Source organism: Xenopus laevis, chromosome 5L (genome assembly GCF_017654675.1).
Source record: "Xenopus laevis strain J_2021 chromosome 5L, Xenopus_laevis_v10.1, whole genome shotgun sequence".
Classification (NCBI taxonomy): Eukaryota; Metazoa; Chordata; class Amphibia; order Anura; family Pipidae; genus Xenopus; species Xenopus laevis.
In genome coordinates, this window is record NC_054379.1 from 89,393,556 (window position 1) to 89,418,977 (window position 25,422).

Sequence of the window (25,422 nt, forward strand, 5' to 3'; positions counted from 1 at the left end):
TAGTGTTCTGGCTATTATGTTAGACATCCAGTCACTCCAGTCTTAATGCATTACATTTTTGCCGACTATCTATTTTGAAAACATTTTTTTCAATGTTTTATTTTTACACTGAATAATCCCTTTAAAGGAGAACTAAACCCTAAAAATGAATATGGCTAAAAATGACATATATTTTATATAATGAGCTTATTGCACCAGCCTAAAGTTTCAGCTTCTCAATAGCAGCAAGGATCCAGGACTTCAAACTTGTCACCATCTTGGAAAGTGTGACACTCTCATGCTCAGTGGGCTCTGAGCAGCTGTTGAGAAGCTAAACTTAGGGGTCATCGCAAATTATCAAGCAGAAAATAAAGTTTCCCTGTAATATAAGCTGATGCTATATCGCCTAAAGCGATTCTTATGCCAGCCTGCCAGTGATTTCCATTCTTGCCGGCAGGAAGGCATTTGGGGAGAGAAGATTTTTCGTTGGGCGACTAATCTCCCCGTGTGCCACCACCCTTACAAGGGGACTTTGGGCCAACTTTGTATATTTTATTACTTATCAAACAGAGAGTCCTGGTTTTCGCCCTCACAGTGGGGGTCAATTACCTTGGAAAGCGGACTGGCTACACTTAACATTAAACAGATAGAGCAAAGCTTATCCATCTAAATACTTATGGTTCAACAGTTATGAAATGGGTATTGAGTGATATCTAAGAATCTATATAACAGACTTTCAACGATTTTTCACTCCATATTAAAAAGAGGATTTGGATTTTTTGTGCAGAAGTATTGAGTAGTGTGCTTTTATTCCTACCTTGTTTTATTTGCACTTGGGTACTAAGTAAAAACACTAAGTCAATGGAGTATACAGTGAGTAGATAGGATATAGTGAATAAAGTACCCCCTATTGTAAAATATAAGGATATTATAAGTCACCGAGGAGTTCCATGACCATATAAAAGCACAAGGCCAAAAGCAAGTTTTATTGATTCATGTGACAAAAATGACTTCACTACTCACCATTTCTAACTGATGACATCACTAGTCACCGTTTATAAGGATATAATTTATGATTCAGTATTTGGCTAAATCCAAAAAATATAAATTTGGTACATTCAAAGATACTAATTACAAATGGGAAAAAAAATTAAGTCTTGATGAATAAATATGGAATTTTCAATGGACCAACATTCAATCAGGACAAAAGGGCAAAGCCAATAACTTTGCAAATACATAAACCTTTTTAGGATCAGTCTCAAATGCTTGGACTGTGTATATAACCTTTTATTTCAGCTCGTTCAAGAACCTACTAGGAATAACTCTCTTTTGGATCTTGTAATAACTAATAATACTGAACTCATCTCTAGCATTTGTGTGGGTGAGCACTTAGGGAATAGTGATCATAACATCTCCCTTATAGAGTTGCAGAGGCAACTCTATAAGGGAGTTACTAAAACACAAAATTTTAGTTGTGCAAACTTTGACAGTATAAGGGCATCTCTGCAAACATATTAAGGAGCCTATTAACTAACATTCAGATTTCTATTTTTTTCACAAATTGTATTTTTTCTATAAAAAATTTTTCTATTTCATTAAAACTCTATTTATTAAGTGTAAAAACCACAAAAAAACGAATACAAAAACGCCTCCAAGTTAAAGCAGTCAAGGTTCCATAGAATTCAATGGGAGGTGCGCCGATCCTATTGGTGCTGGTAATTTTGGCACATTATCACCAAAAATGTAAATTTGTCATGACATTGGCAATTTACTAAAAGACAAGTATGACAAGTTTTGGTGAATTATGTGTTATCTCTACTGCACTCCTGCAGTTCACTTCTGCTGCACTGGTGGTGCTGGCCCTCAGTTGACCCGGCAAGGTTCCTAACAGCAAATTTTGGACACGGATCCGCACACACACACAATTATCTGTAATCGGGGAGCTTACCACTTTTATTATGTTACCACAGTAACCACTGTGGTAACATAATAGAAGGGGTAAGATCCCCGACTGCAGATAATTGTGTGTGTGTATCCGTGAACAAAATTTTTTGGTGAATTAACATTGCTTTGGTGAATATTCTCTTTGCACTGGCGAAAATTCACATTCTTTCACTAGGTGAAATTTCTCTAGTGAATCTTCAATTTACTAAGAGCACAAGAAAACATTTTCACCAAGTCAAATTTCTTCAGTTTCAGGCTGGCAAACTGCCATGCAGTCACTTTTGCATCTCATTATCTATGCCACCTTCATCATGCTAATTTCCCACATTCATAATTTCTCTTAGCAAACTACTTCAATTGTATGATGAAAATACACTGACAAATATGTATCGAGTATTTATGCCAGGAGAAAATTCTGGCCATTTCTCTCATAAAAGCATGCTTATTTTGTATATACCAGAAATGTTCTGAACATACCCCTGGTGAAGTTATAAGAGGTGAATATTCACACAGTCAATATGCCCATTGTGTCAGGTCTTTCCCATTGCATTATTTAGTGAATAAAGTAACTATATAAGTAAATATAAGTTACCAGAGTTCCATGACCATATAACCTGTGTATATACAGATCACGGAACTCGGAGGTGACTTCTAATATCCTCATATTTTGCAAAGGGGGTACTTTATTTATTCTAATACACAAGTTTCAGTGAGTCAAGTGACATCACTAAGCTCTAATTATAATCAATGACATCCCTAAGCACTGTTTATAAGGATATAACTTACAGGATATTCAAGGCTTGTGTATTATATACTGTATACCTCTAAAATTAGATGTAATTGTGCAGGCCATTCTGAAGAACCTGTGGCTCTTAGCACTTCACATTGTGGGGTGTAAACTAGAAGAACCTGAGAGGGGAAATGGAGCATATTTTTCAATGTACGAAGAAGGCAAGTCCCTATGGGATATGCCCCCCACTTGTTTGAAACAGTCAGAATCTATGGCTCCATTAAGTTGGAATTTAAAAAAAAAAAAAAATGTAGGCCACATTAAATCATGCACCATATATGATTTATCACTTCCTACATAATGATGATACATTTACAAAAAAATAAAAGGCCCCTTTAAATGAATTGTTCAGTATAAAAATAAAAAATGGGTAAATGGATAGGCTGTGCAAAATAAAAAATATTTCTAATATAGTTAGCCAAAAATGTAATGTATAAAGGCTGGAGTGACTGGATGTCTAACATAACAGAACACTACTTCCTGCTTTGCAGCTCTCTTGGTTTACACTGACTGGTTACCAAGCAGTAACCAATCAGTGACTTGAGGGCAGGGCACATGGCCCATAACTATTGCTTTGAATCTGAGCTGAAAGCCAAGCATCAATTGCAAACTCACTGAACTGTTATTTCCCATGTGGTCTCCTTTCAAGTCGCTGGCTAACTCAGAGTTAGACAGCTGAAAAGCAGGAAGTTGGATTCTGGCTATTATGTTAGACATCAAGTCACTCCAACATTACATTTTTGCCTAACTAACTATATTAGAAACATTTTTTTATTTTGCACAGCCTATCTATTTACCCATTTTTTTGTTTTTACATTAAACTGTTCCTTTAAATTTTCAGAAAACAGTTTCTTCTTACAACCCTTTATTCTATTACCACATATTATTAGCTGCCTGCTTCTCTTACGTTTGTAAATCCTATAATGTTTGGCTTCAAATTCTGTACAGTCACTATTTTTGCAGCCAAGCATTCAGATGTAATATTATACATATGTAACATATTCTAAATGTGAAAGCTTTATGTTTTTTTTATTCAATTGTACATACACATCAAGATGCAAGCACAAAAAAAAAATCAAAAAAACATATACAGTATATACATAAAAATACATTTTGGGGAAAAAAGTAAGCACAAGCTGAAATAGAAGCAGTGTTCATATTTGACCTCAAGAAAGGGTAACTTCTTCATGAAAAAATATCCTGCGAAGAACAGCACCAATTAAACTATATTTGAATGGGGTATTCACATTTGTACCCTAAGCTGTACCTTAGTTATGATGGTCCTGTCCCATCTGCCCACCAAAATAATGAAAATATCACTATTAGTTAGTTTCTAAATGGTCCATTGAACTGCATGCAAATGAGAGAAGAAGAAGGCCATGTGCAAAAGCACTTCCTGACTACTGTGCCACTTCTATCAAGTGTAAATAGGGCTCCATGACCCCTACATTAGAAGGATATCGAAGGGTCAGCTACTGACTAAAATTCTATAAGTGATTATAAACAAACATATTGCAGTTGTGTTTAGAATTTGTTTCTCTTACGGTTACAATTTCTGTTTGTGGTCAGTGAAAGAAATCAAGTCAGTGACTTGTATTTATGGTGGCTACTGATTCTATGAATCAGTAGCAGTGTCAGCAAAGCTTGTGGAATCAGTGGGAGCTTAAGGGAACATAACATGGGAACCAGATTTGCTAAAAAGCTTTTAGAAATTTGTTGTCTCGGTTCCTATAACTAACAGGGCCAAGAAAGAGAATAAAAAATAATCAGCTTTACCATCTGGATTGCACCCCAAGTGATCTATTCCCATCCTCACCTTACAGCCATCAACTAGTCATCAGCTTAGATCTAGTCAATCTATTCTAGAAAACCATCCAAGTGGTTTGAGAGACCTCTGAGAAAACCAATGTAATGATTAACAATTTCAGAAAAGTTAATCAATAATAAAAGCAGAGACAAATACATTGATATACATACATTGTAAATTTGTGTATAATTTTCCAAAATCAAAGACAAAATCAACCATTTTTTTTCCATCACTCTGTTCGCAGATTCAGCAAAGATTTTTTCAGCGGGAGGCACAGCCTGCTCCACCACTTGATTCTCTGTTTTTTTCTGTTACGCTGATGTTGCCTTCTTCAATAAGTTTTATCAACTTGAAGTCCTCACAGACATTTACCAGCAAATCTGGTTTAAAAATAACATCTAATGCAGTCATGGCCAATGCTTTTGCTGTGCGAAGTGTATAAAATTGAGCTTCTTTTGATCCTAATTATTTTAAAAAAATTAACATAAAAGACAGGAACATTACATTTTAAATTGGCTGGCAAGTGAAGTCACAACAATTTCACACAGCAGCACTTTACAGGGCTTGCTTATAATTCACATCAGTATCTGTTTAAGTTAAAATTTAAGCTTGAACTGGTATTAACACGCCATTTAAATATGAATTATCTGGATCTTTCCATGGTATATAGTTACCTGCAGCTTCAGTGTACTCCTCTGTGTGATTCAGAGCATCAGATCCAATATAAAAATACGGATGGATTCCAGGAACCACAAAACTAACATTGCCAAAATCAGTAGAACCTAAAAAGATCAAGAAACAAACCACACTGCAATAAATGCTACTAAACTATAGCCTTTGCTTTATAATGCATCTTAAAGTCAAGAAGGAGCATTGCAATGTATTAAGAGCTCATGCTTTATGTAATCTACTGAAAAACAAAACACCACCTTAATTAATAAAAATAATAAGATATTTCCCTCATTTATTCAGTTTATATTTTGTAAGGTATAATGGTCCTTTCAGTATGTGTACAAAAAGTATACTGTGTCTGACTCGTATGTTGGTTTTGGTGCAAGCTTTGCTGTAAATCCAATGCAGTTGCATCAAATATTTTAAAAGTCTGAAAAGACTCCCACAGAGTGAGTGAGAGAATGTGTGAGGGGAAACTTTATAGCAAGCTTTACAAACTGAAGGTATAAATGAAGTCTATGGACTTGTATATACATTACTTTTTGAACTTTAACAAAAACTGCCTTTATTTTTCCTATACTGCTGCTGGCTGACTTTTTGCTGTCCTGACATTCATGCTACATGAACCCGTATAGTGCATTTCAATGTATTTTAGTTATAAGTTATGCTAAATCATAGTTATTTATTTACACTCACGTATTCTGAAGTAGTTTACAGATATAATATATTGGTCCCTGTCCCAGTGAAGCTTGCAATCTAAAGGTCCTTATGAATACATGCACATAGTGGAGTAACTAAACAGATATGCCCTCGAGCCAAATTAAATCAAACCTAGGAGCCCAGTGCTGCAAAGTAGAAATATTAACCACTAAGTTACAATGATATCTTTCTACTTTACAAAAATTCACAACTTTTAAATTTGTTCCCTGAAAATTTTATGTTTTGTTTTCACTGAACAAAAATCAATAAAACATAATTTGACAAGGGGTGCTGAAACTTTTGGATATTTAAATATAAATCTAATTTTCAAAACGGAGCAGTGGTCCAAAGATGAACTTCTGCAATCAGGCAAGTTAAGAACTGAAGCTCTAGGTGGCAAAAAGCTGAGAGCCAAACTTCCCCCACCCTCCCTTTTTTCTAAACAGGTAGGTTGGATCATTTAGTTTAAAAGTGCAATATCTAGCTATCTTGCTCTCCCTTTGAATTTTCAGTATTCTCCTAAACACTTTTCTAATTTACCTCTCAGTCATACTATATAACACTAAAACAGACGCAATCACAAGTTATATTCCCGATAATCATTTATGTCAAGAAAACATCAAAACAGTAAACATTTACCTGAAAGGCTATTTAAAGCCTGGTTATCTGCTTGAAACTGCATTCCCAATTGTTTGCCATTCTCCACATAAGTTTTTGCTAAGGTCTTATTTTGTAGCACATTATAGTAGTCATGGCCACTGCTGCTAAGCTCCACCTGCAAAGAAAATAAGTAAGGTTTACATATTGGGACACGCAAAAAATGGGGAAAATGATCATCCACTTTTAAAATACATATATATTAGAAGAAGTTCTATAGTCAAAGTGTTTTTACATAGATTGTGAAATTCTTAGATGAAGTTTGAAGGGATACCGTCATGGGAAAAAATGTTTTTTTTCAAAAGGCATCAGTTGATAGTGTTGCTCCAGTAGAATTCTGCACTGAAATCAGTTTCTCAAAAAAGCAAACAGATTTTTTTATATATAATTTTGAAATCTGACATGGGGCTAGACATAGTCAGTTTCCCAGTTGCCCCCAGTCATGTGACTTGTGCTCTGATAAACTGCAGTCACTCTTTACTGCAAGTTGGAGTGCAGCTAACAACAGAACAATAGGAAGGTAGCCAGATAGCAGCTCCCTAACACAAGGTAACAGCTTCCTGGTAGATCTAAGAACAGCACTCAATAGTAAAATCCAGGTCCCACTGTGATACAGTTACATTGAGTAGGAGAAACCACATGCCAGAAAGCAGTTCCATCCTGGCTCTTTCTGAAAGCACATGACCAGGCAAAATAACCCGAGATGGCTGCCTACACAGCCCTTGTGTGGCCCCCACATGAAAGTCTGCCTGCTGTGTCTGCTTACCATGTGTAAAATTTAAAAGGTATCACTACATAGATTAATTGGTCCCTGCATTGTTTAAACCTCAAATTCAGACTGTAATGCCCTGTAGTGTTCACACATGTAATCCCCTGCATTGTTTACACTTGTAAAAACTCTATTGTTCACACAGACCTGTACTTTTCACACCTGAGACCCAGACTGCAACTGCCCTCATTGTTCACCTGTTCAAAAACTGCAGAAGTGGCACCAGCACTGTGTTATTGTATGTAGTACATTTAATAGTGATCCTGGGTTTTTTCCGTCTTCTGCTCTGTTCTGCCTGCCCTGTACTGCATGTGTGCCATTCTCGGTCTGCCTTATGCTCCCTGTGTGTGCCATTTTCTGTCTGCCCAAGGCTCCCTGTGTCGCCATACTCTGCCTTCCCTAGGCTCCCTGTGTGTGCCATTCTCGGTCTGCCCTATGCTCCATGTGTGTGTCCTGCCTGTGGAACATATGCCTGGTATTTTGGGGGTTTGTTAGCATTTGAAAATTATTGTTAGGGGCCCCTAAGGTGTTTAATCATGTGTTGGGGGTGCTGTGTTATCCACAGGGGAGGAGGAGACATATGGATTTAAGGGTATGTCTTAATATGACAACTTTTTCACACATGAGTTACATAATTACAGTTAAATCGGGTTGAAAAGACAAAGTCCGTCAAGTTCAACCCCTCCAAATGAAAACCCAGCATCTATACACACAACCTTCCATACCTTCACATCAATTATATATACCCATATCTATACTAACTATAGAGTTTAGTATCACAATAGCCTTTGATGCATGTCCAAGAAATCATCCAAGCCACTCTTAAAGGCATTAACAGAATCAGCCATCACAACATCACACGGCAGTGCATTCCACAACCTCACTGTCCTCACTGTAAAGAACCACCTACGTTGCTTCAAATGAAAGTTCTTCTAGTCTGAAGGGGTGTCCCTGGTGAGGAGATTCTCTTTATGGGTAAAAATGTCCCCTGCTATTTGTCTATAGTGTCCTCTAACTTACTTGTAAATTTTAATCATGTCCTCTCGCAAGAGCCTTTTTTCCAGAGAAAACAACAACAAAAACCCTGACAGTGATAAGAGTGATAAGTGATATCCCTGCAGTGAGCACCAACCATTTGGGTTTTTGGTGTGCTACAACAATTAATGTGGACATGGTTTTGTGGTAACATGGGTGTGGTTTAAAGTTAGTGTGGTTTAAAAACAGGGAGTGGTCAACACTGGTTTCCATTATCGGCCCTCTGTACCACAGAAGTTGGACAGCACTGCCATAGACAATCAATATTTATTGGGACTGTTTGTACTATGTACATGTCAGGGCCTATTTCAAATTTCAGTCTGGACATACAGTACTTACTCTACATCCAGTTGCTACAGCTGCTGCTTTAAAACAAGCATCTGCTTTTTCTTGTAATTTAGCAAGTTCTTTGAGTGATGGTGCACGCAGATAAAATTCTAATTCTGAGTAGGCAGGAACGATGTTAGGTTTCACACCCCCATTTTTGATTATGCCTGGATAAAATAAATAAAGAAAAAAATTCACCATAGAAACACAAAACATTGGTTTTGCTATTTTTCATCAGAACCAATGGAAAAGAACCATGTTTTATAAGCAAATCCCACATACCAGCAACTACAAAAGCTGCCAAAATGTCCAAAATTATGCTGTATGCACTGTCCTTAAACTCATGGGGTAATGCAAAAAAGAGGGAAAGTTTACTACAAGTCTAGTAAACCAGAATAGCAGCCAATCAGCAGGTAGCATTTACTGGTAACCTATTTAAATGCAAACATTTTTGCTATGTGGGCAGACGTGCTGTTTATTAGATAAGTGATTTTGTTTTAAAAGGAGAAGGAAAGCTAGAGAGGCATTTTATTGCCAATAGATTAGCTACAATAGTGCAAGCTATATTTATTCTATAGAATGTTTTACCATACCCGAGTAAAAAAGCTCTATAAGCTCTCTGCTTGTTTAGGATAGCAGCCAGTGTCGGACTGGGATGCCAGGGGCCCACCAGAAAACCTTAGACCATGGAAAGTGGACTGTTGGTCCACTTTCCAAACTATTATTCCTCCTCTCCTAACTCAACCTTTTTATTCTCCTAGTCTTTTATATCTACTTTCTTATATTATTAAGCATTTTTCCCATAAAGAAATAGGGAATGACCATGAAATAGACTAAATGGTTAGAAGCAAGAGGCCCACTGACACCTGAGCCCACCGGGAGTTTTCCTGGTATCCAGGTGGGCCAGTCCAACACTGCCAGTCCACAGCTGCAGTATTAGCTTGGTGTGACAGAGGTTTAAGCTGAAGGCAGGAAGTGTGATACGGAAGTCCGTGTGTACAAAATAGAAGGAAAGAAATACAGGGTTTCTTTTGACAGAGGACTCAGAGCAGCACTACTTTGAGGGTTTACTGGTATATTTAGGTGGACCTTTCTGATAAGGCTTACTTAGTTTTAACCTTTCCTTCTTTACAGCGCCATAAAACAAAAACAAGCAAGCTATTTTAACACACAGGGCAGTCATCTGGACAAAGGACAGCACGAAAAACATAAGATCAAGATTCACAGAAATCAGAACTTAATTTTAACTAAGCAGAATTCAGATAAAAAACAGCAATACTTTGCAATACATATTAAGGGGTCTAGTTATCATGCTGTGTAAAAAGTGGAGTGAAGCATTACTGGTGATGTTCTCGTAGCAACCAATCAGATATTTGCTTTTATTCTCTAAAGGTGGCCATACACGGGCAGATTAAAGCTGCCGATATTGGTCCTTTAAATCGATTCGGCAGCTTATATGCCTGTGTGGGGGCTCCCGACGGGTCCTCCCAATCGATATCAGGCCAAAATTCAGCCAGATATCGATCAGTCAAGTTTGATTTTGTTTGTACCATCCAGGACCGCATTGGCTAGTTGATGCAGTCCTGCGACCCGTCTGCGCCCATTCGCAGCATTGTAATCGACAGTTTGCCCCCAGGGCTGAACGTTCAGATTCACCCGATATCACCCAGCCGTTAGTGGGCATATCGGATTAAGAGCCGCTCGTTTGGTGACCTTGCCAATTGATCGGTTCTTAGTGTATGGCCACCTTAATTGTTGAAATCTAATCTGCTGATTGGTTGCTCTGGGCAACATCACGTTGATGTTTCACTACCCTTTTACACAGCATGATAAATATGCCCCTAATTAACTTCATTACAAAATACAAATAAATAAACATAAGCACACAGTAACAATACAACTTGTAGAAAGGCTTACATACAGAAACAGGTCTGAGTCCCAATAAAGTAACAATAAATATATATTTCTAAAAATAGTTTTTTTTAGCAACTACAGATAAAGTCATCAAAACGTTATCCTAGTTCTTCTATATGTTTTCCCGTTCACTCCAGTCTAAAGAAATAAAATGTTCTGCACCTGTGTTCCTTGAATTTCTTCAAAGGCTCCCCTATGACTAGTGTCCTCATGTCATGTCATTGCATCTCCACAATCCCTTTATCACCTTCCACTTTAGGCATCATTACTAAACTCTAAACGTATGGAGTATACAAAGGTGTGAAAATTCCTATTTCTAGTAGCTTTGTTGATGATTTTACATATTTAGGGTGCTCAAAGCTATAGGGTGAGCAAGTAATTCCATGGTAATGGCAGGCAACAATTCTGCTATTTTTAAAGGGATTCTGTCATGATTTTTATAGTATAGTATTTATTCCTAAATTACACTGTTTACGCTGCAAATTATTCACTTTTGCTTGGTCATGTGCTTTCAGAAAGAGCCAGTGCTGCACTATGGAACTGCTTTCTGACAGTTTTTTGTTCCTCCTTCTCAATGTAACTGAAGGTGTTGCAGTGGGACCTGAATTTTTATTAATGAAACCAGGGAACTGTTATCTGGTTACCTTCCCACTGTTCTGCTGATGGGCTGATGGGGGCAAGTGATACCACTCACGCTTGCAGTGCAGCAGTAAAGAGTGACTGAAGTTTATCAGAGCACAAGTGAAATGACTTTGGGCACCTGGGAAACAGACAATATGTCTACCCCCATGTCAGATTTCAAGATTAAATATAAAAAAAGATAAATTGCTCTTTTGAAAAATGGATTTTAGTGCAAAAGTCTGCTGGAGCAGCACTATTAATTAATGCATTTTGAAAAAAACATGTTTTCCCATGACAGTATCCCTTTAAGATAAGCCAAATTTTTAGGACAGAATCTGTTTTGTGAGCAGATGTCTTGTATACAGGTATGGGATTCGTTATCCAGAAAGCTCCGAATTATGGGAACTCCCATCTCTCATAGGCTTCATATTAATCAAATAATGGAAATTTTAAAAAATAAATAATTTCCTTTTTCTCTGTTATAATAAAACAGTACCTTGTATTTGATCCCACCCAAGATATAATTAATCCTTATTGGAGGCAAAACAAACCTCTTGGTTTTATTTAATGCCAAAATGATGTTTAATTTTATGTAAAGTATAGTGATCCAAATTAAGTAAAGACCCCTTACCTGGAAAACCCCAGGCATTCTGGATAACAGGTCCCATAGTTGTACTTGTCATAATCTAGCAAAAAGGGTAAAATATTCTTGAACACTTATCAATAGCAATAAAGATCACTAGTTGCAATTATATGTTAGTAAGCTTCTAATTTTCCCCTTTTATATTTTTCCTACAATCTCTAATCCACAAAAACACAATGAGTGAATTAATATTTTATCCTAAAAATAATTATCCAGTTACATACTTGAAGGCCACACACGAATGCTGTTCCAAAGTCTTTTAATCAGTAATTTACCATGTACCCCCTTGAGCTGCCATGCTTAAAGACAGTGTCCCAAAATTGTTTCTAGGGTCTCTGAGAACTCATCTCACCAGACAAATTTGGCAATGTTGCACTTCTAAAACTTCTTTTATGATCAGGCTTCTTATATATTCATTGCTCACAGTCAGTTTCCCTTTGAAACATTTACATGTCTATACAATCATCATCAGCAATTCTGAAATTTATTTTAAATAAAAGAGTGATTAAATAAAAATCTCACCATGAACTCTCCATGTAGGTTTCATTTGCTGTCTTAAGACAGACAGATTGTTGTAGGCAAGAATTGCAGCATCAAGTGCATTTACTCCTTCCCATGGATATGCAGCTGCATGAGAAGCTTTTCCATAATATTTCACTGTCACACTAGGAAATAAAACCATCACTTTGTATTTACTTTTTAAGATACTTAAAATGCTGCAAAAAATGTTTTATCATTATTTGTAAAGCAGTTACCCACCCAAGTCAAATACTTTATCCCTGCCAATGAATTACAGCATCCCAGATGCAAAGAGAGGCAGGCATTACTCTAGTCCAGGGGTGCCCAAAAGGTAGATAGGGATCTACCAGTAGACCTGGTGATCAGTAGATCTCAAGACACTTGTCAACAAACAGCTTGTCTATATCACGCTCCTATTTAATTTTTTCCATTCAGATATGTAATAGTTGTTTGTATAATATAGTAACATGCATTTTCTCATAAATCAATAGTTAAGTAATATTTTTCACAGAATGCTAATCATGCTTTTATGGCTGTAGATCCTCATGGGGCAATATCACTTAAAGTAGACCTCGCATTAGTAAAGTAAGGGCACTCTTGCTCTAGTCTATGGCTGGGTATGTCAGTTTCTAGTGAGCTATTGGTAACTGGAACAGTTTTTTTAATCACTTTTTTGTGACTGGCAAGGTTATGATTTGTGGCTCATAGTGCTGGACAGCCATGCTTTTAAAAAGGGCAGTATAAAATAGGCAAAATGTATATAGTTTATATTTCTTGCACTAAACTGGACAAAATCTGAAACTAAAAGTGGTTACGCTTTTATGTTGGGTTTTTATGAACACAAGCAAAATAAATCAGTGCATGCCTAGTCCCATTTCACCTAGCTATCCCTTATTTATATATTTATGCCCAATGTTCCCTCTAAATTCCTTCTTGGCTATTTGAAAAATTATATTATATTATATATATATATATATATATATATATATATATATATATATATATATATATATATATATATATATATATATATATATAAATGTTGTGTTGTCACACATAATTCTTTGTGTGTACAACAATTTCTTGTGTGCACTGGCCTCACAATTTGTGTGTGTGTGTGCACAACTTAGAGGGAATTGTATTATGTCTGCTCTGCCCCCTCTGATGCCAGGATTGTGTGCAGATATATATTGAATGGTTCACCTTGGGTATGGGTTGGAACAGGTTGTGTTAATAATGCATACCTCCCAACTGTCCCTTTTTCGGAGGGACAGTCCCTCTTTTGACAGCTCAACCCGCAGTCCCTCATTTGTACTGGAAAGTCCCTCTTTTCTCTGCACTGAACAGCCAGAAAAAGAAACAAAGTTTCTCACTTAATTGGCTTTTAGCAGAGAGCCCAGAACAGCTAACAGGTGCAAATAAGATACTTTGTAACAATTTTGAAACACAAAAACACAGTTTAGATAAGGAGAAATATTTTCAAACTTTCATAACCTGCCAAATTTTGTAAAACGAACATGGTAATAAGGGGGTGTGGCCACAGAATGGGGTGTGGTCAAAAAATTTGCTGTGCTACGTGCGGAAAAAAATTTTTTGTCCCTCTTTTTACTTCCAAAAAATGTTGGGAGGTATGATAATGTACAGGTTGACAAAAAGTCGAAACTCAAAGCAAGAACATAATGTAAGACCTGACAAAAATAGACCAATAATTCAAATGAAGTAAACCTTCAGACACCTCCTCATTAAAAAATCAGGATGCATAAGTATGGTTTTCTAGATATTTAATTCAGACTGTAGCAAAAAAAAAAAAAAAAAAAAAAAGATGCTCTCCAAAATAACTACTAAACATGAATTTTCTCAGTTCCCCTAGGTTACAGGCAAATTAAGAGCCCTCATAATTGGCCAACATAACTCTACGAACATAGCGACAAGTGTGGATAATTTTTGGCACACCTGTTGAGAGCCGCACAATGCCGCAATTATATCCTCAACATTAAAAATGTGGCAGGTCAGACTGTTGACCTTACTGAACAAATAGCCAAAACCATTGAGGATGTCTATTACTCCTAATATAACCCGCCCAGCCAGCTAGCACTGTTGTACAAGACTCTATATATTTCCCTAGATTATCATGGATAATAAAATGGAAAAGGGAACTGGATATACTAGCCCTAGATAATGCCCCTTCGGAGAAATGCCCAGGCCCAGATGAACTCTCTGTCCTATATAACCAAAGATTTTTTTAGGAAGCAGCTACTGCCCCATATTTTAGATGTTTACAACCCCACACAGAATGGAGGCCAGACAATCATCTTAATTTTAAAACCATACTAAAACCCTTTAAATTTCTCTAGCTAAGCGCACTATTTCTCTGATAAGTGGAGACACAAGGCTTCTTGCTACTATTATCTACTTCAGTGATCCCAACCAGTGGCTTGTGAGCAACAAGTTCTTATCCACTCCCATTGGTGTTGCTCTCATTGGCTTTATAGCAAGTGCCCACTTTGAAATTCCTGGCTTAAATTCTGATTTTGGAGGCATAAAGGCCCAGGCTTACTCGAACAGAGCCATATGGGGTTATCAGTTAGCATATCACAGCCTTTATTTGGCATCCTCAAAGATTTTTTTTCTTGCTTGTGTGGCTCCAGCTGTTTTTACATTGGAGTGTGGCTCACACCCCTGATCTATTGCATAAGCTGGAATAAGTTCCTGGCTTGGTCTCCAGCTGAGAAGCTAGACACAATTTAGAGAAAAGAGATTAGTTAACCTGATATACATGGCAACAAAATTGTCACCATCCACTACTGCATTTCACCATGAACTCCTGCCTTAAATACCATGAGATTGGCCCAACCTATTATGATGTATGAACTCCTTACAACAAACCAAACATCTATATCTATCCCCATAAATAACAGTGCAAAACAGAGCTGCCTACTATCAGTTATTCGATTTCTAAAGCACTAAAATCATTTTTGTGCAAAATCAGACCCAGTACCCAGGTACATGGTATTTCCCATCACAGACACAGCATGAAGTGGCTTACGTTCACTACTTGCTATTTTCCCTAATAAACACATAGCAGACACTGGCTAATTTAGATTCTGCATTACAACTCCAATTTTCTAAGCCTTTTTTTAAGTTAATTACAAAACATCTTATGCCCTGAACAATAGTCTGACAAATGGAGATACTCAAAGCTTTCAAATACAAATGGGCCAACCAATCACTATCTTACGTTGAAATCCAAATCAGTAGCAATATACTGCAATGGGCCATCCTGACTATTACAAAATAGCCTCCAAAATAGCAGCTGACCTTTCTATGTGGACTGGTAAGCCTCTGTCTTGGCTGAGTCAAGTAAACATTATCAAAATGGACATAATACCTGGACTGCTGTGTGCATTCCAAGCACCCCCCATCCCAACGGAATTTTCCCCTCACTCAATAAAACTTTATCTGGCAAGGGAAGCATTGTAGATTTAAAACTAGAATACTAATTAACAGCTAAATGGAGGGTCCACTTCCATAAACAGAATGATAAAATTGTGCAGCTGTGTTAAACGTATTGGACTGGTCCCCTATATAGATACAGAACACAGGGTTGAGAAAGAACAAGTGACAGATACATACCTTATCTACTTACGGTAGATATTTACTACACCAAAGTATTTTTTAAAAGGATCATCTTACACAACACCCTTGAGGTCTGTTACAGGGTTACATTCAAATATAACCATAGTAAACATCCTTCCCCACTAATGCCACTAATAAAAATCCAAGCCTTTTCACCAGGACTGCAAAGAACCCCTTTTTACTGATTGACACATATACTATAACCTCCAACTGTTCAATTGTCTAGATCAAGGCCAAAAAAACAAAACAATGAAACTAGAACTGTTCTCTACCACAGACCACTTTACGTTTATGCTAATACAACATTATTGTACCAGTCTAGAAAGTGTAAAGACACTTGTAAGCCTATTATCGACGTTTGAGCACATGCGTGCCATGGATGCCCCTACCTCCAAGGCCCAGATCTACAAGGGCCTCTCCACTAAACCTAATTTAACACCAGATCTTAATGGGTCTCTCCACTAAAAATAAGTTAACACAATTACACTTTATTCAAAAAATGGAGCAGAGAGCTTGGAATAGTGTTTTAGGAGCTGCATGCCAGCACTGTGATTAATAGCCTGTTTTGCTGTTCTAGACATTGTAGAATACAAGATAAACTAAAAATTGCTGACTTGTTGGTCTTATACTCCAGTCGGACTGTGGATAATATGGAGCCATGCCTTTAACTAATGTTGAAGATGCCTGGACAAGACAGGTTCTTTACTTCATATTTTCTGGCACTAAAATCCACCCTTACTGCGAAATGATACCAAAAATCTCAGATGAAATCCTAGGGACACTGATCATGAACTACAACTGCATATGTGCTGTTGTTCAATCTGATTACAGCCTTTTCATAGTTCTTCTCTACAATCGAACAATTACTCTTCAATGCATATAAACTTCTTATACCTTGCACTGGAAATCACAAAATCCAACCTCTATACAATAGTGCATTTACAAACTCCAATAACTATTCCTGTTTGAAGATCTCTCTGCAACTACAGCTGAACTTTACTGAACTTGTCTTTTTGATATTCCTGACCTCTTTTTCCTTTAATTGTAAACCTCCAAAAATAAAAGAATGAAAATAAGTCTGCACATACTAAACCTTAATTGTTTTGGGTAGACTATACATGAAAAATTCAGAGGAATACGGAAATTTTTTAAACAAAAAGTATCACACCAGAAGGCCATAGGATAGGCCATACACAGGGATGGCCAAATACTATTGTTCCATTGATTCGGACTGCTGGCTTAAATGATTAGCTAACATTGATCAAATAGGATGCAGAACAATATAATGATGGTCCAGCAGTAAGTATGGATAAAACTTGTAATATATTCTTGTAAAAGTTGACATCTCATTGACTACAAAATATCACAGCATAATTGACATCAGTTCTGTCATATATAGCATTTTTTTCAACAAAAGAACAATTATAGGAACAAAATAATTACAAAGGCATAATTCAAGACATAAGATGAGAGGGCCTTGCACTAAAGAGCTAAGAAATACTTTATAAAAGCTTGTTTATAATATCTCCCCAAATGATATTGGCTACAAAGACTAAAATACCACTTCTAAGGCAGTAATGGTTATGTTTATTAACATTACCTCTAAGCTAATTGACAGCATGCATTTATAGAGTACCAAAATGTGTCTTCAAGACTCCAAAATGTAAATATTGAATTCAAATGTGCAATGATGACACTTCTGCCTCTAAAAGCAAAACTTAATGTATGTAATTTTGCAATTTACAAAAATGTATATAGGCTGTCAATTTCTCACCCTCCAAAAAAAAAACAACAAACAAAGCATTCCAGGATTCTCCCCAGAATAAAATTTATTGGGGAGAAAAAAAAATGCTAGGTGAAGCAGGCATCTAAAAATGCCTGGGTATGAAATTGCATACTTCCTGCATTTAAAAATGGATTTATATGATTTTCTAGTCCATACATATATCTCTGGTTGAACTTGATGGCTTATATAACTGTCACACATCTTGAGAATAAAAGGATACCACATATTTACGTTTGAGTACCAAAAACATGTGAGAAAAATATGACTGGATTTAAAAATACTAAATGTGACTTTTTCAACAAAAAGTTAGCCAAATGCAAACAAAATTTTCTTTTTGCAAAAATTAGTGATGTTTCTGAAAACTGAGTCCAGTTTGTAGCATAGTACATAGTTACATAGTTAAATTGGGTTGAACCCCTCCAAATGAAAACCCAGCATCCATACACACACCCCTCCCTACTTTTAATTAAAATTCTATATACCCATACTCTTTGTACAAAGATAAAACAAGATAAAACATGATATATATATACTTCAAATACAGAATGAATCATCCCAGGACCAGCACTTCCCTATGTGAAATCAACTTCTATTTAAATACACGTTAGTGTCCCAACAGGCACCGAAACATTGGGACATTAAATGTGTATTTAAATAAAAGTTGATGATTTCACAAAGGGAAGTGTATCGAGATAGAGTGCGGGTACATATACACACACGATAGGATAGGATCCCTTATCCGGAAACCCGATATCCAGAAAGCTCCGAATTATGGGATGGATGTCTCCCATAGACTCCATTTATGTATGTATGTATGTATGTATGTATGTATGTATGTATGTATGTATGTATGTATATATATATATATATATATATATATATATATATATATATATAAATACAACCAACCAATATGCAGCTTAGTTGGGATTAAGTAGATGTTTTTGTTTTTTTTTTTACAAAGAATAGGTTAAATCAATTTGCTTAAAATTGACTATGTACCGTATATACCCGCGTATAAGCCGAGATTTTCAGCACCCAAAATGTGCTTGAAAATCCTACCTCGGCTTATACGCGGGTCAGCTGCCTTACCCAGCCAGAAACACGCCGCGAAGAAAAGCGCAACAGTGCAAGGAGTGTGTGTCACGCTGCCGGTGCTGCGCACGCTGACGTCATCAGCGCAGCGTCAACTCCGGGCCGTAACAACTCCGGCCCGGCCCCCCCGCAAAAAATCTTGGAGGGGCCCGGCGCCGGCTGCAGGAAGCAGTATCCCCGCTGCCTTACGCTGCCAACAAGGAACATCCCCCTCCCAGCCAGAAACACGCCGCAAAGAAAAGCGGGTCAGCTGCCTTACCCAGCCAGAAACACGCCGCAAAGAAAAGCGCAACAGCGCAAGGAGTGTGTGTCACGCTGCCGGTGGTGCGCACGCTGATGTCATCAGCTCAGCGACAACTCCGGCATCTCCGGGCTGCCCCTACCCCAGCGATCGATTAAACTTTGAAGGGCCCAGCAGCAGAGAGCAGCTTCCCCTCCCACCCACTAACAACTCTTTGAAGGCGATCAGCGCCTACTACAGGGAGCAGCTTCCTGACTCTCCCCTCCCATTGGAGCTAATTTACCGGTAAGGCAGCTGTCTTCTTAATATATCTATTTCATCTACCAGAGGTTTTTTTTTTATCATTGTACGATGAATTAATGTTTTAAGCATCATGGCTTGATTTTTAACATTAAACCGACTGTTTGATATTTCTGAGACTTTTCTGAGTTGTGTCTAGGCTTATACACGAGTCAATAAGTTTTTCTGGTTTTCATAGGTAAAATTAGGTACCTCGGCTTATACGCGGGTCGGCTTATACACGAGTATATACGGTAGATAGCTTTCCTTTAATGTGGAGCTTTCTGGATAATGGATTTCAGGATAAGGGATCCTTTTCCTGTAAGAATTAAAACTTTGTGGCATGCAATAAGGTAAAAAAACAAAAATACAAGACTTGTAGAAATGTGATCTGTTCAATTTATTTATTTTCAAAAAGATTACAAACCCTTATTTTAAGAACTTAATACCCTTAAAGGGGATCAATCATGAAAATGAAAATTGAATATGAGCTTCTTGTTTCTGAAACAAAAAACATTATAAATATAATCAATTAAAAATTCTGTACCATAAGTGAGATTATATAAAATTTTCATTTTCGCTATAGTTCACCTTTTACTTCCCTGAAGTTTGAGATACTTCTCAAACAGCAAAAAGTCTCATTGCAGCATATTATTTTTGCACATTCAACAGGGCATAAAGACAAAACTTCATCAATAAGAATTATACGGAATTATAACTTGATAGCATATGTGCATTTAATTAGCATCTATGTGCACGTAAAGAACTCAAAATGTGAAAGGACATAAATAGTTTTCATGGATGACCGATGGCCTCTGGAAACAGATCACAATGAACTTGTATGTGTTACAACAGCCAGTGGCAGTAGACAACAGATAACTAGATATGCTAGAGAATTTCAAATTGGCATATAAATAGGGTTGCTCCCTAGCCAGTAAGAATGATGCTTTAAGCCAATGTTATTATAAGGATGAAAGATAAAAATATAGAAGTTATATTTTTAGCCAAACCTAGCCAACAACAGCAAATTAGACAAATATTGCACCATATTACAGGTTATTTGTATCGCATTTTGTGAACTATGTTTGACAACAATATCAAAATAGAAGTATTGCAGTCATATTTTATATTTCAAATATTACTTTCCAAGATGGGTTTGGTCAATATTGTTACAGATAAGGCAGGAAAACACATGGAAATATAAGGAAAAGCAATGCCATTTTATTGCTGTAAGCAATTGCTTGGCAAGAGTATTAGTGCAACAGATATGAACTATAAGTTACCACACCAGGTTATCCCTTGCACTTCCTTTCCAGTGTTCTCACTGGAGATTAAACTTAAACTATTAGCTGTAAAAATTTGATTTATTTTCAGAGCTATAATTAAAAGCAAGGCACCATTGTATGTGCTCTTCTGTGCAGGTTTTTGCCTCAGAAATCTAATCTAATGTACGGTATATAGTAAATAATGGTTCTCAAAATCTTTCACCATGCCCTCACATGCTTACCATAGCCAACACTAGCATTGCCTTCTTATCCCCGTTATCTTTCTTTCCAGTTAATAACATTGGCACCAAATTTGATTCTACTGGCTCAATTGCATATATACAAGCCAGAAAGGAACTATTCAATGTAAACATCATATATAAACATGACAATAATCCCTCTATAATACACAAAAGCCATGAAAATCTTGTAAATTCTATCATTATAAACGGTGAGTTCTGATGTCATTTCTGTCACATGACTCACTGAAATGTGTGTATTATAATAAAGTACCCCCAGTTGCAAAATATGAGGATATTAGAAGTTACCTCGGAGTTCAATGACCTGTATAAAAACACTCGGCCTTCGGTCAGGTATTTATAATATCTTTATATTTTACAAAAGGGGGTACTTTATTCACTATATTATAATGATAGCTAGAGCTCTGCCACAAAGGAGGACATAACTGCTGTTTTGGAGGAAAATATAATAAACACAGCCATGTATGAGTAACAGGTCCCTTTCCAATGACAAAATTGTCCATTTTGGAAATTTTCAAATTTGCTTGCCCCTCCCCCCATCAGTTCTTAATTTAACATTGCAAAACAGTTTCCACAAATTATTAATAACCCCTGTTTTTGTACTCACTCATGTTCAGCAACATCTGGCAAGTAAGCTGCATCATCCTGTCCTGGATGGGCCATAAAGACAACATGCATGTCCATAAATGCACCAGCCTCAATAAGATCAATTTTGCCACCGCCATCTTCCTCGGCAGGAGTCCCTAAAACAGTTATCTAAAAAGGCAGAGATAAACGTATGCATTGTGTATGAATTTAACAGTTACTGCAAATGATAACATAATCAGATCAATCTGAAAATAAAAATAGCAAATGACTTACTGTAGGGCTATGCGTTAACATTTTAAGATCTGCAAAATTTAGCAGACTTAAAAAAATATATAAATAAATAAAAAAAAGATACCAATGAAAACCATGCTCTCTCTCCTTGTCAATTTACATTTATCCTCCCCTGCCTCTTACAGTCAGCATCTTGCTAGGGTTGCCACCTGCCCAGTATGTTACTGCCCTGGCCAGTAAAAATTATGCATGATGCCAATGTTATTATTGGAAAGAAGGCTTAAAATATAGAAGTCAGTATTTTTTATTTTTCAGGAAAAGGTGTATAGAGTCCCTGCTTTGTGCCCTGTAATGACAATGACTATGTTTGATCCACAGATGTTAAAGAGCACGTAATTCAACTGTTACAGGCAAAGTATGGGTTAAAAGTATTGGATGCTCTGCACCCATGTGAAAATAAAAATGTATTCTGAATGGCAAAATAATATTCAAATACATCAACCATTCTCTACTAGAACAGAGGTTAAGAAGCATTCTTTTCTAACTTGTAGTAAACTGTTCTAAACTGGTTGACAGGGTCAATGACAATAAAAATCTAATGTGGGGTGGGGTCAGTTTTGTATTCCTTGTTTTCTCATAAGGCTCAGATTTAGGGGGTAATTTATCAAAGGTCAAGGTTGTGAGGTTTTTTCTACCTCGAATAAACTCGCAACTCAAATGTATGCTTATTTATTAAAAAAAAAAACCTGAATTTTAAAAACTTGATTGAATGCAATTGGGGGGGAAACACAAATTCTCTTCAACAAAAACCTTGAAAACAACTTAAAAAAAACAAAAATCATGAAGGCAAAAAACATATTCAAAAGGTTCAAGGAATCTCTGCCAATGACTTCTACGTGACCTTAACAGGTTTTAGCTGGAGTATTTTCGGATTTGGGCTTTTAGCAGTTTCAGGGCACAATAAACCTTGAAAAATATTTGGTTCAAAGCTCATCAGCTAGCAGAGCTTCTCAAACTCCTATTTTTTCAAAAAAGTAAATAGATTTATATTTGATTTTGAAATCGAGTTAATATAAAAAAAAGTTGGGGGAACAACACAAACATGAAAAAAGATCCTAGGGGGTGCCCAAAAAGCCCTATGTATACTGGCAGGCTTCAGTTGGGTCTGTTCGGCAGTGCATATGATCTATGCCTTGGGGACCACTGGTCTATGGGAAGCTTTAACTCTGCCAGGAGCTACAGGTTGTGGCCTGTGCTCTGATAATAGAAGTTGGAGTGATGTCCCCGTGTTTCTATGCTGCTACTTCTGCTCTACTTTGGGCTAATATAAATGCTGGTAAAGACATTTATGCGTAAACAGTCAAAACTGCCCAAACTGCCATTGCACTTCCTCTAGTGGCAGATGTGGCACTTTGTCACCCTCAAGAGATTTTGCAAGAGTGTACCTGAAGATACCTTTGAATTACTCAAAAATAAGAATTGAACAGGTCAGACAATCAATGGCAGTTGCATTGTGCTGTGGTGGCTGTTTCTAATAGCACGGGATTAAAAAATGCATTTACTGATTTGAGAATAACATTTTTAATAGGCATGCACCGAATCCAGGATTTGGTTCCGGATTCGGCCGAATCCTTGTGCCTGGCTGAACGGAATCCAAATCCTAATTTGCATATGGAAATAAGGGGTAGGTAGGGAAATCGCGTGACTTTTCATGACTAAAGAAGATTTTTTCCTTTCCTGCCCATAATTTACATATGCAAATTAAAATCCGGTTCTATATTCGGCCAAATCCCAAATAGTGGATTCGGTGCATCCCTAATTTTTAATGATAGAATGAATTATTTGCAAAGCACCTAGTGAAATATAGTACTGTATTAAAAACTACACCATAAAAATCACGACAGTATACTTTTAAGAGGCTGCAACGTTCCCAGGGCCCATTCCATGTCTGGTTGCTGCAGAAGAAACAAATGTTATTATTTAAAGGGGAAAACCCCCAAACCATAAAGAAGACCAATTGCAAGTTTTCTTAGAATACTGTACTGAGGTACATAGTATATACATACTGGAAGGATTTTCACGTGCAGTAAAGCACACAGATTTTGAATAACTAGACTCATAGATAAATACGCATTTGCTTCATTAATCTGTAGCTGCGCAGCCATCAAATAGCCAAAGTGGCAACAAATAAGATCAATGTCAGTCACACCTTGACGGGTCTGGGGGGCTGCGTGAACTCCAGAGCCGCTTGAAGTCCGAGGGCAGCGGCAGCGCCAACCTCTGCTATTAGGTTGTGCCCACAGGCGTGTCCCAGACCGGGCAGAGCATCGTATTCGCACAGGAACCCTATGTGTAATGGCTGGGACTCCTTATGGGAAAGTGAGCTAGTCCATTGTGCTCGGAACGCTGTGTCCAGCTTGTAGTGGGGCTCTACCAGCCAGTCACCCCTACAGGAGAAAAAGCGTGTGAGAGTGGCATGCGCCTGCTGCTCCTGGTAGGCCAGCTCCGGTCGTCTCCAGATGTCCCGGCTCAGGGCACACAGACACTCACGTTCCTCCTGGATTCGCTCAGCCGCTCGCTGTTTGCATTGCTCCAAAGTCCGGGGCTCCGTCATGCACTCACCCCCCGCGTCCTGCTGCTGATCAGGTCCCATAGCGGCTGTACAGAATGGCTTCAATTGCGACAATAAACTAAACTCACTTACTCCGTTCCTGGGAGCTTTAAGCTCCAGCAGCCCAGCGCGAGCCTCTTATAGCTGTGAGGAGCAAATACGCAACATCCCAGGGTGTCATGCAAGGCGCTTCTGGGAGATGTAGTCCGTTCGCTCTGGGGGATTTGTACGCGGTTATTAAAGGTTAGCTTCTGTTTGTGTGCTATATTTATACAGCCCATAGCAGATACAGTTACTCGACAAGCCGCAATCGTCAGGAGTTATTAATGAACCTGAGGTCATGTTGTTAAACAGCGCGCACATTCCGCTAAGACAAAATTGCGCAAAGGTCTTGTTGTGTGTTTATGTCGGGGCTCAATTGTGTACTTTATTTCGTCTGCAGTTTTTTTTAATGCTGTTTTTGTAGTTTAGACTTTGGAGGTGCAAATGTAATTTAGGGGCTTCTTCAGTCTCTGTTTCCAGGGATATGCCCTCAGGCTCAGATTTGTGGAAAGGCCCCCTAGGCCAGGGCCTAGAGGGGCATGATTTTAGGGGGGCTGCTAGTGTTGCTTGCCACCGGCCCGTATTTTAGTGGCCTGCCCCCGCCTGCTCCAAACTAACCTTTTTTCCTGGGCTTCTTGCCAAACGCGTGCATTGGCTCTGCCCCTTTGACGTCACGACCCGCCCAGACAATAGCACATCATGGCCCCATCCCTTTTAGCGTCGCAACCCGCCCCCTTTAGCGTCACAACCCACCCTTTTAACCCCGCCCCCCAGTGTTGGACTGGGACACCAGGGGCCCACTATAAAACCTTAGACCAGGAGCCCACTCTCAGTACTACTATTCTTCATCCCCAAATCAACCTCTATTCTCTTATCTTATTTTCTTTACATACTATAATCTATCATTCCATCTATTTAGCCTCTTTATTCTCATATAATATGTAATGGACTTGAAATAAGCCAAAAGTTTAGCAACATGAGGGCCCACTGACACCTTGACCCACCGGGAGTT

The 25,422-nt window shown here is 37.7% G+C and overlaps 1 protein-coding gene across 3 annotated transcripts in view; it reads right to left on the bottom strand.

Moving 5' to 3' along the window:
• The window catches only part of pm20d2.L (peptidase M20 domain containing 2 L homeolog), a 30,012-nt gene extending 4,999 nt beyond the window's left edge, over window positions 1-25,013 (bottom strand). For 2 of the 3 annotated variants that reach the window (XR_005961283.1, XM_041563028.1), the window contains exons 1-6: window positions 23,967-25,013; window positions 21,546-21,694; window positions 12,380-12,522; window positions 8,692-8,846; window positions 6,531-6,666; window positions 5,195-5,302 (exon numbers count right to left, since the gene is read on the bottom strand). Coding sequence is in view for 2 of the 3 variants with exons in the window: in XM_041563028.1 (XP_041418962.1) it covers window positions 5,195-5,302; window positions 6,531-6,666; window positions 8,692-8,846; window positions 12,380-12,522; window positions 21,546-21,694; window positions 23,967-24,410 (1,135 nt within the window). In the remaining variant the exon portion in view is untranslated. Of the gene's footprint in view, window positions 1-3,726; window positions 4,982-5,194; window positions 5,303-6,530; window positions 6,667-8,691; window positions 8,847-12,379; window positions 12,523-21,545; window positions 21,695-23,966 lie in introns of those variants that run through there. The other variant, XM_018263400.2, reaches the window with a different exon arrangement.
• Between the last annotated feature and the right edge of the window lie 409 nt (window positions 25,014-25,422).